The sequence below is a fragment of the Spea bombifrons genome, chromosome 5, assembly GCF_027358695.1.
Source record: "Spea bombifrons isolate aSpeBom1 chromosome 5, aSpeBom1.2.pri, whole genome shotgun sequence".
Classification (NCBI taxonomy): Eukaryota; Metazoa; Chordata; class Amphibia; order Anura; family Pelobatidae; genus Spea; species Spea bombifrons.
In genome coordinates, this window is record NC_071091.1 from 22,023,646 (window position 1) to 22,036,692 (window position 13,047).

The 13,047-nt window shown below is 40.5% G+C and overlaps 1 protein-coding gene across 1 annotated transcript; it reads right to left on the reverse strand.

Annotated features, from left to right (window-relative positions):
* Positions 1-4,560: 4,560 nt before the first annotated feature.
* Positions 4,561-8,217, reverse strand: LOC128496973 (2-acylglycerol O-acyltransferase 1-like). Its single transcript, XM_053466813.1, has 6 exons — positions 8,133-8,217; positions 7,488-7,666; positions 6,831-7,035; positions 6,040-6,214; positions 5,163-5,362; positions 4,561-4,880 (listed from the first exon to the last, which is right to left on the reverse strand). The coding sequence occupies exons 1-6, from the start codon at positions 8,215-8,217 to the stop codon at positions 4,726-4,728; spliced, it is 999 nt and encodes a 332-aa protein (XP_053322788.1). The 3' UTR covers positions 4,561-4,725.
* Between the last annotated feature and the right edge of the window lie 4,830 nt (positions 8,218-13,047).

The window sequence follows — 13,047 nt, forward strand, 5'->3', positions numbered from 1 at the left end:
GAGGAAGCCATTAAAGCCGAAACGCGTTGAGGAAAGACTTTTTATTTCACTTAATCGTTTGACTTTTACATATTTATATTTTATATATCTTAAAGTACTTTTTTTTAAAATTTAAATAAAATTATTTTAAAGGCATATTCCCATAATAAACCTATATTTTTAAATATAAGCAGCACGGACATAGCACTACACACAGAGACAGAGCCGGCCTTAAGTGTTCTGGCGCCCTGTGCGGACTACTCCTCTGGCGCCCCCCATCCCCAAAAAAAAGAAAGCAAAAAAATCTCCCCCCTCTGCCCCTTCTCACTATCTACCACCTCTGCCCCTTCTCACTGCCGTCCCCCCTCTGCCCCTTTTCACTATCTACCCCCCTCTCCCTATCCTTACTTACCTTGTTGCCGGAGTCCTGCGATGGGAGCCATCTTCCCGCTCTGCCGCGGTGTGGCATAATTCCAGCGCTCAGCATGAAACGCTGGCACCCCGACGGAGTCTCGGAGAGTGAAGGGCGCCAAGCGGTCGCTGAAAACTTCACGAGCGACCCGGGACTTAAATTAAAACACCGTTTTTTTTTGTTTTAACTTTATTTAACATCCTCTTAAGAAAAAAACTTTATTTAACATGAAGGATGTTAAATAAAGTAACCCCCCCCCCCGATGTTTTAATTTAAACCCTGTGCGGACGCACACCTGTAAGGCCGGCCCTGGCGGGGGCTTCCCGGCTCCTTTGAGTGGCGGACCCGGTCGCAGTTGCGGCGGGCTTAAGGGGCAGGTGCATTTTTCGGTGCACAAGTTTATAGCAAGATGTACAAAACATTTCATAAAAGCCAAAATACACCTACATTTCCATTCCGTCATGTCATGTTTTGGACAGTCTATTTTATTAGTATTAATTTTAATTCCAACTATGTACCACATCCGTAGTTCCCGCTGGTCTCTAATCTTTTGTTCGGAGCTTGGAAGACACTGACCCCGGCATATAACAGCCCTCTGCCATAGTGACCGTCGAACCAGATGCCTCAGATTCTGGTGTTGTTCTGTAGGCAGAGTAGTGGTGTAGCAGGAGAGGATGACCTGCAGCAGCCCCTGGAATTCTGATACCACATCCATGTGTTCGTCAAGGCGACCGAAGTCTGTCGTCCTGTCGGTTAATCCCGGTAGAAAGTAAGTGTCCCTCAGACTAAGAAGCAATCCCGCCGCTTGCCACCAATGTCACGGGGCTGGCTTGTCCGACCGACTACCTCCGCTGTCTTGTGCTCCCTTAGCCTGGGACTCACACTCTTTCCCCGGTTCCCCAGTCACTAGCCGAGACTCAGTGTAGGGTAAAACCAAACGAAGACTGATTTATTTTGGACACACAGGGCTGGATATATCCATCAAAACACACATTTACATAAAATAAGATATTGGGACACAAACCGCCCCCCTTAATCTGCCTCCCAGAGACAACAGGGGCAGTAGCGAGATTAACAATACAATGGGGGGGAGACTGATTTATACAACATTAAACTGAAACAATGGCAGTCACTCCCTGGTTGCAGATCCTGGCTGTCTGCTGGAGATAATCCCCTCAGCAAGTGATGAGATGATACTGCTGGGGGTAGCCACAGAAGCCTTTACAAACCCAGGGCCCATAGTCAATAGGGAGGAGGCTGGCAGTCAGGCTTCTCCATTGGTCCCAGTGATGGAGGCTTCCGTCACAGCATTAAACATAGAGATAACATTATCCTATGGGCATTCCATCAATACTGTCATTCACCTGTAATTCCATAGAACACAGCTATAATTCCACTTAATATGAGGTTTAGAACCTATAACTCTACTAGGGGAGTATACATGACAAAGTTCTATATGATATTTAAGATGGTTTTCTCTAAAAAACAAGTTTAATTTTTCTCCCATTATATCCTATGGGCATTCACTCAAAACTGTCATTCACCTGTCATTCCATAGAAAGTAGTTATAATCCCACATAATCTGAGTTTTAGATCCTGTGTCTGTGCTAGGGGAGAATGTGTGCCAAAGATCTAAATGATATGTTTTAAATTCAAAATCAATTATTCTTTTACCTTCCATTATAGTCTATGGGCATTCCTCCCCATTATAGTCTATGGGCATTCCTCCCCATTATAGTCTATGGGCATTCCTCCCCATTAAAGTCTATGGGCATTCCTCCCCATTAAAGTCTATGGGCATTCCTCCCCATTAAAGTCTATGGGCATTCCTCCCCATTATAGTCTATGGGCATTCCTCCCCATTATAGTCTATGGGCATTCCTCCCCATTAAAGTCTATGGGCATTCCATTTTGTCATTCGTTTTAGTATGTCCCCTATTAACAAAAATATGTTAACCCCCTTACGCTACAGGGCCAGAGCTATTTCCCTAATTTATCTTATTTAATGTACATATATATATATATATATATATATATACGGTATATATATATACGGTATATATATATATATATATATATATATATATATATATATATATAACAAGAAGGCCGTTTTTTAAAAGCACATTCATATTTATATATTTTTTTGAGGAATAAAAAACTAAGCCTTGCCTTTGTCATCTGACTGTATCGGTGCAAATGTAAATGTTGTTGTATTAAACTATTTCCTGAATGGCAGCACACTATCCACACACCCAGACCAGCACCTTCTTCGATTCATTTTATGGCTTTCCTGCTGTAGAACATTTATGCAGAACGTGTTTGTAGGTATGGAGGGCAGGTTGTTCCCATTCTAAGTTCTGTGTCGGGGTTGTATAGTGATAACACTTCTGATAATCCTGTGGAAAGCACCGACTTCATCATGGACATTTTCCTAAATGTCCTACATGCACCTCGGACTTCCACACGCCTTTTAACAGATACCGGTGTCCTTCTGCTGACCCTTTACATACCCACTCATTCAAATGTCCCCCCGAGCTGCTGATTTTATTATATTTTTTCCACTACCAGAACCCTTTTAACATAAAAAACATTTTGACATCAGATAAGAACCATTCCACCCATCTAATCTGCCCACTTGCTTTGAAGACTTGGTCTTTAATCTCACCTTGGATTCAGGATAGCCATATGTCTCTTCCATGCGTGTTTAAAAGCTTTCTGTATTAACGTCTCTTCTGGTGGGAAGCTGTTCCTCCTACCACCCTCTCCGTAAATTTGGTGCGTTTTAATTGCATTCCGCAATTAGACAAAGCGGTATCAACAACAATAATGACCAGGAATTAATAAACATTTAATAAACAGTAATTTATTGTATAATGCATGACACACATCCCCCCCCATTGATTATACAGCCCACTTAGTATGCAGTGTTTAATATACAGAGGCAAATAACACACGACAATATATAAACTGTTCACCAAAATATAGATTTTTACATAAAAATATATATTTATATCCGTATAAATAGGGTTGCCTTCCTGAGCTTGGCAGACTTGGTCTGTAAATGTTAGGTGTCCTGTAACAAACTGGACGGGAGTGAAGAAAAACAAAACAAACAAACAAAAAAAAAACTACATCCTCCATCTAAATACAACTTCCCAAAACGAATGCCATTACGATTACTAAACACGGTATACCGTTTAACTATACCTGGGAACGCACCCCATGGCCCCGCTCCCAGCCCATTTCCCCTTTATACGGAAGCGTTTCCCGCCATGTCCTGGCCGCGTCCCGTAAGGGAAGGCTCCGGGTAGCCAGAGCCAAACAGTTCCCAGGTAAGCATTTGACAGACACCTCTTTATACAGGGAATCAGTATATAGCAGCGCCCCTCAACGCACACCTAACAGTCCGGGATTTAGGTATTACTCAGGTGTATTTAAGGTGTTTTGGTTTATTTAATGGAGAAACACCTTAGACACACCTGAGTAATACCTAAATCCTGGACTGTTAGGTGTGCGTTGAGGTGAGGGTCGAGGAGCCCTGCCATATAGGACACCATTTTATATAGTTATGACCTTGATTTACCAGTGTTTAACCTTTTGAGTGCAGGATGCTTTTAGAATAGGCTCTGAGCAATAACAGTACGTGATTACATGCGGGTGCAATATGTAGAATGATGCATAGTTATCATGATAGCAACCAGTTCAAATGCCATGATTGTCTCACACTGTTGCATATAAATAAAGGTTAAACTGTACGGTTATTGGCATTCAAGGTCATATTTGTTTCCTAGTACAAGCCAGTCCTTAATTTGAGATAGAAGATTCATATACAACAGCTCTTGGGTCTCAAAATGGCTAATGTGCAAGGACCATCACACATATTTATAAACAAGTCTGTCAGTCCGGAGTACAAAGAGAATATGACCTGGTAACATCCTAAGAATTATGTTTTTGTGATATTAATTTAAATATTGACTATTTATTGATGATTAATATTATTAATAATGAGACTTTATATATTATAGAAATATTTTGGCATTTACATTTGCTGTATATTATATATTAGATGAAACATTTCAAAAGTAAATAGGCTAAAGGAAAAAAATAAAGCATTAACCTATATACTATGACAGATGTTAAGTGATGATTATCTTCTACTTTAAAGAAAGCCATGATGAGACAGAATTCACATACATAAGAAGGCAAACAAAAGCCTCTTTCAAAAAATAAGGTCACAAACTGATTTGACCGGGTGCTAGGGTGCCAAGGGCAGATTGCGGATTCAATCAGGTGCTTCCATCTAGTGGTGCTGCTAGGAACTACATCTGGGGTCACGTGAAAATGAGGGACTTGTGTTCAGGGATTCCATATTTCCCCTTGTTCTCTTCAAAGAGCTCTTGAAGCGCGTTAAGGTACTTTTGATGGAGTGACTCAATTTCCTCTTGTGTTGGGTTTGACGTTTGGGCCACTGGGATCGGTCTGCCAACTGTGAAACACAACAAAATGTGAGCTACGTAGAAGGTAATTTACACTTTCTCCAATTATTTCACAGGAACTAGCCTTTATGACTACTTTCTTGTTAAATTACACAGATCACTATTTCACTTCAATACAACAAAATATTATTTAAAATCTTTTTAATCATATATAATCATCATCAGACTCATTATGCTGATAATTAACCCGCACCTAGTTTCAAACCATAATAAATTAATCAAAAAACCCTGATAATTCGTTTAACTTAAATATCAGGTCTTAAATTACATACCCACAGTGTGAATGGGCTTCCGGTATGGCATTAAGCCGAAGCTGTACTGGAAGATCCCGCGGGCATGAAACAGCGGCATAGAAAATCCCATGATTTTCTGCAACTTCTCCTGGACCGATCGCAGCAGGGAGCCTTTTGGGTTAGGCACTTGGTGGAAGAGCTCGTTCTCCCCAAACGAGAACACTGGTACCAGATGAGCGCTGCGAAGAGACAGATTAAACAGAATTACAGGTCAGTTGAGAACCCCTACTTATTTCATTCTGTTGGGGAGCTAGCACTCAGATGGGATCTGTCCAGCCTGGAGGCAACATCTCATAAATAAATAGTAGGATGATTACAGTGTGACCACAACTATTTTATTTTACTAAAGACTAACTGTGCAGTATATAAAAGAGGCAAAAAATACCCCAATTATCGAGACACATACTATACTCTTCCTGGCCAGATCTGAGAAAAAAAAAATCCTGTATCATCCGGGTAATACATTTTTTTTAAGTTCAAAATTGCATTCACCTTCCATAGTTCTCCAAAATAAAAGTTGCAGAAAAGGGGTGATAAAGTTTTCGGAAATTGGCAATAAAAAATGGTGTTTTCTCCCACAAATGTGTGTGTATATATATATATATATATATATATATATATACACACATACACATTATATTTATATATATATATACACACACAAATATATACATACACACACACATAAATATACATACTGCTACATAAGTAGTAAAAGGTATCACATTCATGGACTTATACAAAGTTACAAAGTGTTTGGTAATTCAGTTTTTTTTATATTGTTACATGGAAGTGCTAATGCGTCGTCTTAATGATTGTTTAGAAAAATGGAAATACATTTGTTAGGGAAACATACCCCCGCTTCATGGCTACTTTGATGAATACTTTCCTCTTCAAGATGTGGAGTGTTAGGTTTCCAGGGTGTGCGTCCAGAGCCTCCTCGGCACCCCCGATCACTATGATAGCAGCATTGCCTCCATTCTCTTTGGTTAATACATGATTGACGCTCTTCTTAGAGGCAGAAACCAATCCTATGAATCAATATACAGGATTTACATACGGTGTTATATGGAGATTGTGCAGTGTGTTCCAGATCAATACACAACAACATCTATTGTTACAATCCTTATTAATGAAATATACGTAGCTTTTTTTAATTTACTGACGTAAACCAGTCCATGTCCACTATGGTAGAATAATATCAAAACAGGTAGAGCTTCCTCAAGCCACAAGCTCTCACAAATGCTCTCACGCTAACTCAATTTGGAAATATAAAAAGTACCTATTAATGAACTGTGTTAAGCCGACTGAGCCTTACAGATAAAGAGGCACGCACACAGCAATGTGATCGATACCTGGATGCATCTCAAACCGTTCAAAGGAAAAGAGCGCCTCCTATATTTTTTAAATCAAGGACATAAGAGGATTTTTTCAATGAATGTCTGCAGTAAATTGGAAGCTTTTAAGATTATAACAATAATTAGCATAACAAAAATAAAATGTTAAACCTCTATTAACGTGAAATCCAAATAAACTATCCTGTTGTACATTTCATGTTTTACAAGGTCACATGTTGGAAACCATGATGAAAAGAGTCGTGTTGTTTCGAGTGAGGTATGGAGTTTCTGGAGAATCCCGATCTCTTACCTACGCTCATGATATACTCTCGAAAGAAAGGACAACGGAACCAGAAGGGAAGGATGTGCAGGTAGGGCGTCAGGCCTGGGAAGAGCTCTGCGAAGCCCGTGTAGTTCGTGCAGAAGTTCGCAAAGGCACCGGCGACCAGGACTCCGTGAGGATGGAACCCCATCAGATAATTGTGCTGTGGGTCCAAATCCGCACTTTTCACAAGCTGGGGGGAAAAGTAGTTTAGTGCTCTGCTCTGAGAAAAGGGGTAATCAGATATTAATAACATTCTGTTATAGTCCTATTATATACACAGTTATTGTATTTATTTTAGATTTATACATATAAACATTTAATGTGTAAGGTTCAATCAGATCCGTTTTCTCCCAAAGATCAGCGAAGCAATTCCCCCCCTTTCCTCCTTCCTTCCCTAGTCTTTAGAGGGGCATTAAGGGAAGAAAGAGGGGACTTAGGCCTAATGGAGGGTCTATTTCTCCTACATATGGACACTTGGGAGGTTATACCTTGGTTTGTTGAAGGAGGTAAGGGCAAATAACCATGTGACCCGGAGCTTGACCGGGTGACAGTAGTGCTACCCCTATAGGACTGTTGACATCATATGGTTTTCCACAACTAGAACATATTTTAGGATCACACAATTATACCAGCTACCCTTACCTTAATTGGGAAATAATCCTTAAAAAACCTCCACACAGTCCAGTTTCGCACCCACTGGCATCTCTGTCCTCCAGTCTGGGGAGTCTCCCAGTCAAGGTAGAGCCAAAGAACATACAGAGCTATCAAAAGCCATAATCTTGCAAGGACCAGCAAGAGGAAAATCCCCACACAGCACTGTCCTGCGGAATGACATACAAAGGATATTCAACAAGGGCAACGTCAGCGGGGGAGGGCTGCTAAGGACTTGTGTCTCCCCCAAAGCTCTTCGCATTTCTTGTATGAAATACAAGAGACTGAGTGAAACCTCTGTGGGTGCTCAGATTTAGAGAGAATTTCTGAGGAGCACACACTTCAAACCAATTTAATGGTTGATTTATCAGAAGTGGCAGAGCCAGCCCTTACATGGGACCCAGGCGGCACTTTGACGGGGGAAGGGCTGCAATTTGCTGCCCCAAGCATTGGTGGATCCAGAGGAGGCAATGGGGCAATTGGCGCTACCCCCTCTCCCCAAGAAAGCAGACAGCATGCTCCACAAGTAGCGATAAAGAGGTAAGTCGTGAGAAACAGACTTACTTCTTTATGGCCCTATTGTCAAGAAGAAGGCCTGGTTGAGGAGGGTCACCTAAAATCGTGTTGCTGGAGTACCGCGGCAGCGAACTACATGGAAGGTAAGACGGGGTAAGTGAATTGCTTGTGTCTTTCTGTCTATAGTAAACATGTTAGCCCACATGCTAACATACCCAGGCACACAAATCCAGACAGTAACGTGTCATGTGTATCTGTATGTGTGTCAGAATGGATTTGTGTGTATGTCAGGGCATCACAGCATGTAGGTATACGTATGTGTTGTCTGTCTGGGTTTGCATGTACCTTACACACGGTGTGCAAAAAACGTGTTTTTCCTTCAGTGGCAAAACGGCTGCATGAAAAGTGGCCCTAGTGAAGTACCCTGGGGCCATTTACTATTGTATGGAATAAAAATTAATATATATTAGGTTCATTTTCCTCAGTTTTTTTTCCTTGTAAAAAAATATTTTTTCCAATTTTTTTCTTATACATATTGTTATATATTATATATGGCATGAAAAGACAGAGGCTTACTATATAGTCTAGGTACAATACATTAGGACGAGACAACTTGTGAGAAGAAAAGCAAAATGTCAGTACAGGTCTTAAGGATACCAAATAATCTTATTCAATGAAGGGGTTAATACTGTACTGTGAATTATATTACCAACAATCGTATTTTAGAGAAGGAGAAACCACGCTCGGAGATTCCCATCAGTAAGGTGAAGCTATCCAGAGATGCTCTTCTCTATATTTCTCTGATAACCTGTATGAACCTTCCCGATGACAGTGATTCAGAAGAAACTCTTTAAAGATGACAATGCATCAACATGATTCTAAGAATCATTCCTAGAGTCCTGACTTGGTATGGCCACTTTCACGTTCCCATGAAACCACCAAACTGTTTAAACATAATGAATTATATCATTAATTAGAGAGAGAAAAAACAATTGAAAAAAGTGAAATAAGTGCATTGATATTCAATAAATGAATAAGAAAGAGTTGAATTAAGAGTTCACACTAGAAAACTTGTTCAAGGCTCCACAATATAATAATATCTCCATTTGTCGGGCTTTTGTATTGGACCCACTTGCCAGATAAAATTGAAGATCTGTAACCAATGTGATGAAAACCAGGAATACATCGCTCATAACGGGTTTCAGATTGAATTAATTAATTTTTATTTATGTATATTTTGAAGAAGCCAGGTGTTGTATCTTTAAAACAATATCAACATGTTGTCAGTTCCATTGTACAGTTGTGTCTATGTTAAGTATCCATCGTGTATTTAAAATATTTGAAATAAAATTAAAAGTGTAGCAAAGTCTTGGTATTGTTCTTACTGAGCTCCACAAGCAAAATGGACACTTAACTGCATACGTTGTATGATTTCTATTGAAAGGTGTATGTTTGGACATCAGAGGTCTCTCCTACAGAAGAAATGGCGACGAAAAGACCTCTGAGGTCTAGAAAGCTTATGTGCTTATAGCATGGACCAGGTTAAAAAAGTATAAAGATCAGTGGGTGCAGGGTTATGTAGCAAGAAGGAAAAATAGGAAACTAGAAATGTATGTACCTTTGGTATCCAGGTAGATAATTCCGATACCAGCCTGGAGTTAATTTTTAATTTTTTTATATATATATATGACACCCCAGCCTAAAAAGCTTCCATCTTCCAATTGGTGTACCCAAAACAAAAGTGCTCTGTGAAGACATGTAGAGTATGTTCTCTCCTCCATACACAATGAAAGTTTGGTGCTGGTACATGTCAAAGGTAAGGGTGATGCACAGTTCCCAAAACCACAGTGCATTATCAATAACAATAAAACGTGGTGGGGTATACCTTTCTGATCAATGTCAACAGCCCTACCTAGTGTTAGGCAAAACCACAACATGGTATACAAAAGTTGTGATCTACCTGACCCAAGTTTCCGTGTTTAATACATAGGTACTTTAAGATAAATTTGGAACTGGAAAGAATTACACTTTTCTACAGTTCCAGCTAAAGATTTTGAGAAACATCCTCTGATCCAAAGACAAAAATGGCATTTTCTTTGTACAATCCCCCCACCAAACGCACAAAAAGTCTGCTATAAAAAAGGTATTAGGACAGACTCCTTAGGTACCACTGCCCTTCCTGTCCCTCTCTACCAGGTCTCTGTATCATACAAAAATAGGGAATTGGAAATGTTTTCAATAATATATATATATATCGTTCTGCTTTTGCTTTAACAGTAGGATTGCAATGACATCCTGGAGTGTTTTGATTCTGTTTTAGTTATGTTTATTTTTTATTAATACTGCTGTATTTTTGTAATACTGTATTTTCTGACACGATCACAGTATGTTGATCTCCTCTCCGTATCTGGTCTTGTTCACTGTTCATTCTAGAGTCTTTCGGACCCTTGTTTTACTGTGCAAACGCGGGAGGTGTCTCTCATTCCTCTAATGTACACACTATAACTTGTCTTTACGCATACCTTGAATAAATGGAGATTTGAATTGAGATAAAAAAACAAAAAACCGTAGGATTGCTGCAACTTAATAAAACAAGATGAAAATGTAGGGTATTTTGATGGCACATGACCTACATAAAAACTCTACGCAGCTATCAAAAAGTTTGTTCCAGGCAAGTTAAAAACAAAATAATGTAAAACAACCTATGCATGTAGGGTATTTCCATAATCTAAAAAACACATACTGGATTTCTCTGCCATAACTCATAACCTGTGCCAAAAAAATTCTAAAAAACACAGAAGCGTTGGTGAAAAAAAATTCAACAAAGTATTTCTATAGCTAATTTCGGCAGTGATTGGTGGCCAAATGTCTGCTTGGACTGTGTCCTGAAACCACTAGTGACATATCCTAGATTGGGTGGTGTTCATGGCTTCTTTGTTTAAAATTTCCAGTTACAAACCCAACATACTAAATGTAAAAAAAAACAGTTCCAAAACAGCAATATACACCTTATAAGCCCAATTAAAATGCTCGAAATGCATAAACAATCTGGACACCTGAATTGTTGTTGGGGGTATGTTCTGTCAATTTAACTGATTTAGTGAGGGTTTAGATATATATGAAAAATATGGGGTTTTAGTATTTTGTATAACAATACTCATTCTAAATGTTTAACTATGATGTGTGTGAAGATGTAAGTGACGTCTAAACATGAGACGCACGGATGCAAATTTGTAACCTTTTAAATTCATACATTGTCCTTTTTGTACACCTGTGCATTGGTGTTTTTTAATAAAGCATGAAATACCTGGCAAAGGGCCCTGAGGAAGCCAGCCCTTCAGCTCTTTAGCATACACACTGGTTGGGCCCGAACCATTGGTCTGGATAAACTCCATTCATTTTTGTTATCACATATGGTTACAGCTACTTTTAGTCAATAGTATAAAAAACACAACAGAAACTGATAGTCATTTAATTTGTTTATTATTAATTACAAAATTAATAGTCCAATTAATTAGGCCTGAAAGCAATGATCATGGTGACAGCTACCTCGAGACTCACGAAGAGTCACCTTTCAGCACGCAGGAGAGGAAAAACCACCCTAAGGGTGGAAACCTCTGGGGAACCATGGCTTGAAAGATTGTCCTTCCCTCTGGACACTAAGAGGTTAACTGTGTATTTATACCTGTAGAAAAGAAAAGGCAAAACGTAATTGACAACACGGAAGCACAAAGCTTCTGTGGATGATTATGCCTCCACCGCAAGCTCTTTCCCTGTAATAGACTGCGTAACATCATCAGTTCAATATAAACGGACATCGCATTAAAAATAGACATCGCATTAAAACTAGACATCGCATTACACATGGAGATAGCATTAAACATGGATGTAGACCTACTCACAGACATAGCATTAAACATGGACATAGCATTAAACATGGACAGAGCATTACACATGGAGATAATGATACACATGGACATAGCATTACACATAGAGTTAACATTAAACATGGACATTGCATTACACAATGACATAGCATTAAACATGGATATAGCATTAAACATGGACATAGCATTTGTCACGGAGCTGGCTAGTCCGACCGACTACCTCCGCTGTCTTGTGCTCCCTTAGCCTGGGACAACACACTTTCCCCGGTTCCCCAGTCACTAGCCGAGACTCAGTGTAGGGTAAAACCAAACGAAGACTGATTTATTTTGGACACACAGGGCTGGATATATCCATCAAAACACACATTTACATAAAATAAGCTATTGAGACACAAACTGCCCCCCTTAATCTGCCTCCCAGAGACAACAGGGGCAGTAACTAGATTAACAATACAATGGGGGGGGCTGATTTATACAACATTAAACTGAAACAATGGCAGTCACTCCCTGGTTGCAGATCCTGGCTGTATGCTGGAGATAATCCCCTCAGCCAGTGATGAGATGGTACTGCTGGGGGTAGCCACAAAAGTCTTTACAAACCCAGGGCCCATAGTCAATAGGGAGGAGGCTAGCAGTTAGGCCTCTCCAGTGGTCCCAGTGATTGAGGGCTCCGTCACAATTCTCCCCCCTCCAAATTGGACTGACACAGGAGGAAACCCCAAACGGGTTGACTCCGTAGTCAGTCAGTTCATTTGGCCCATCAATGCCCTCCCAAAATTGTTGCTCCTGCTGCTGCTGGGGAGATGGGCCGGCTGCGCCATCTTCCGGGTACCGCTGGGGAGTGATGTCTCCTGCATCCCCTCCCTGGTGCTCCTGCTGCCGCAAAGGAGGGAGGTCAGGTTCCTCCTGTCCCGGAATTAGGTTCTGCCGCTGGGGAGATGGACCGGCTGTTCCACCTCCCTGCTTCTGCTGCTGAGGCGGGTCGGCCGCTGTATCTCCCTGAATTCCTGCAGCTTTGGTATGTGCTGGGCAGAGGCCAGCGATGCTCTGCCCTGTTGCCAGCGCTTCAGCTGGGGTTAGGGCATTTTCTGAATCCGCCACTCCGCTGTACTTCCGAAGTCCGGATCCTCCTGAAGACTATCCCATAA

What these genes read in the sequence shown, in the direction of transcription:
- LOC128496973 (XM_053466813.1), bottom strand. Translation starts at nt 8,217, where the DNA reads ATGTGGGCTAACATGTTTACTATAGACAGAAAGACACAAGCAATTCAC. An exon ending in AGGATTATTTCCCAATTAAG is followed by an intron (nt 7,036 to 7,487) that starts GTAAGGGTAGCT and finishes TTTTCCCCCCAG; the next exon opens with CTTGTGAAAAGTGCGGATTT. An exon ending in GAAGCCCATTCACACTGTGG is followed by an intron (nt 4,881 to 5,162) that starts GTATGTAATTTA and finishes TGTGTTTCACAG; the next exon opens with TTGGCAGACCGATCCCAGTG.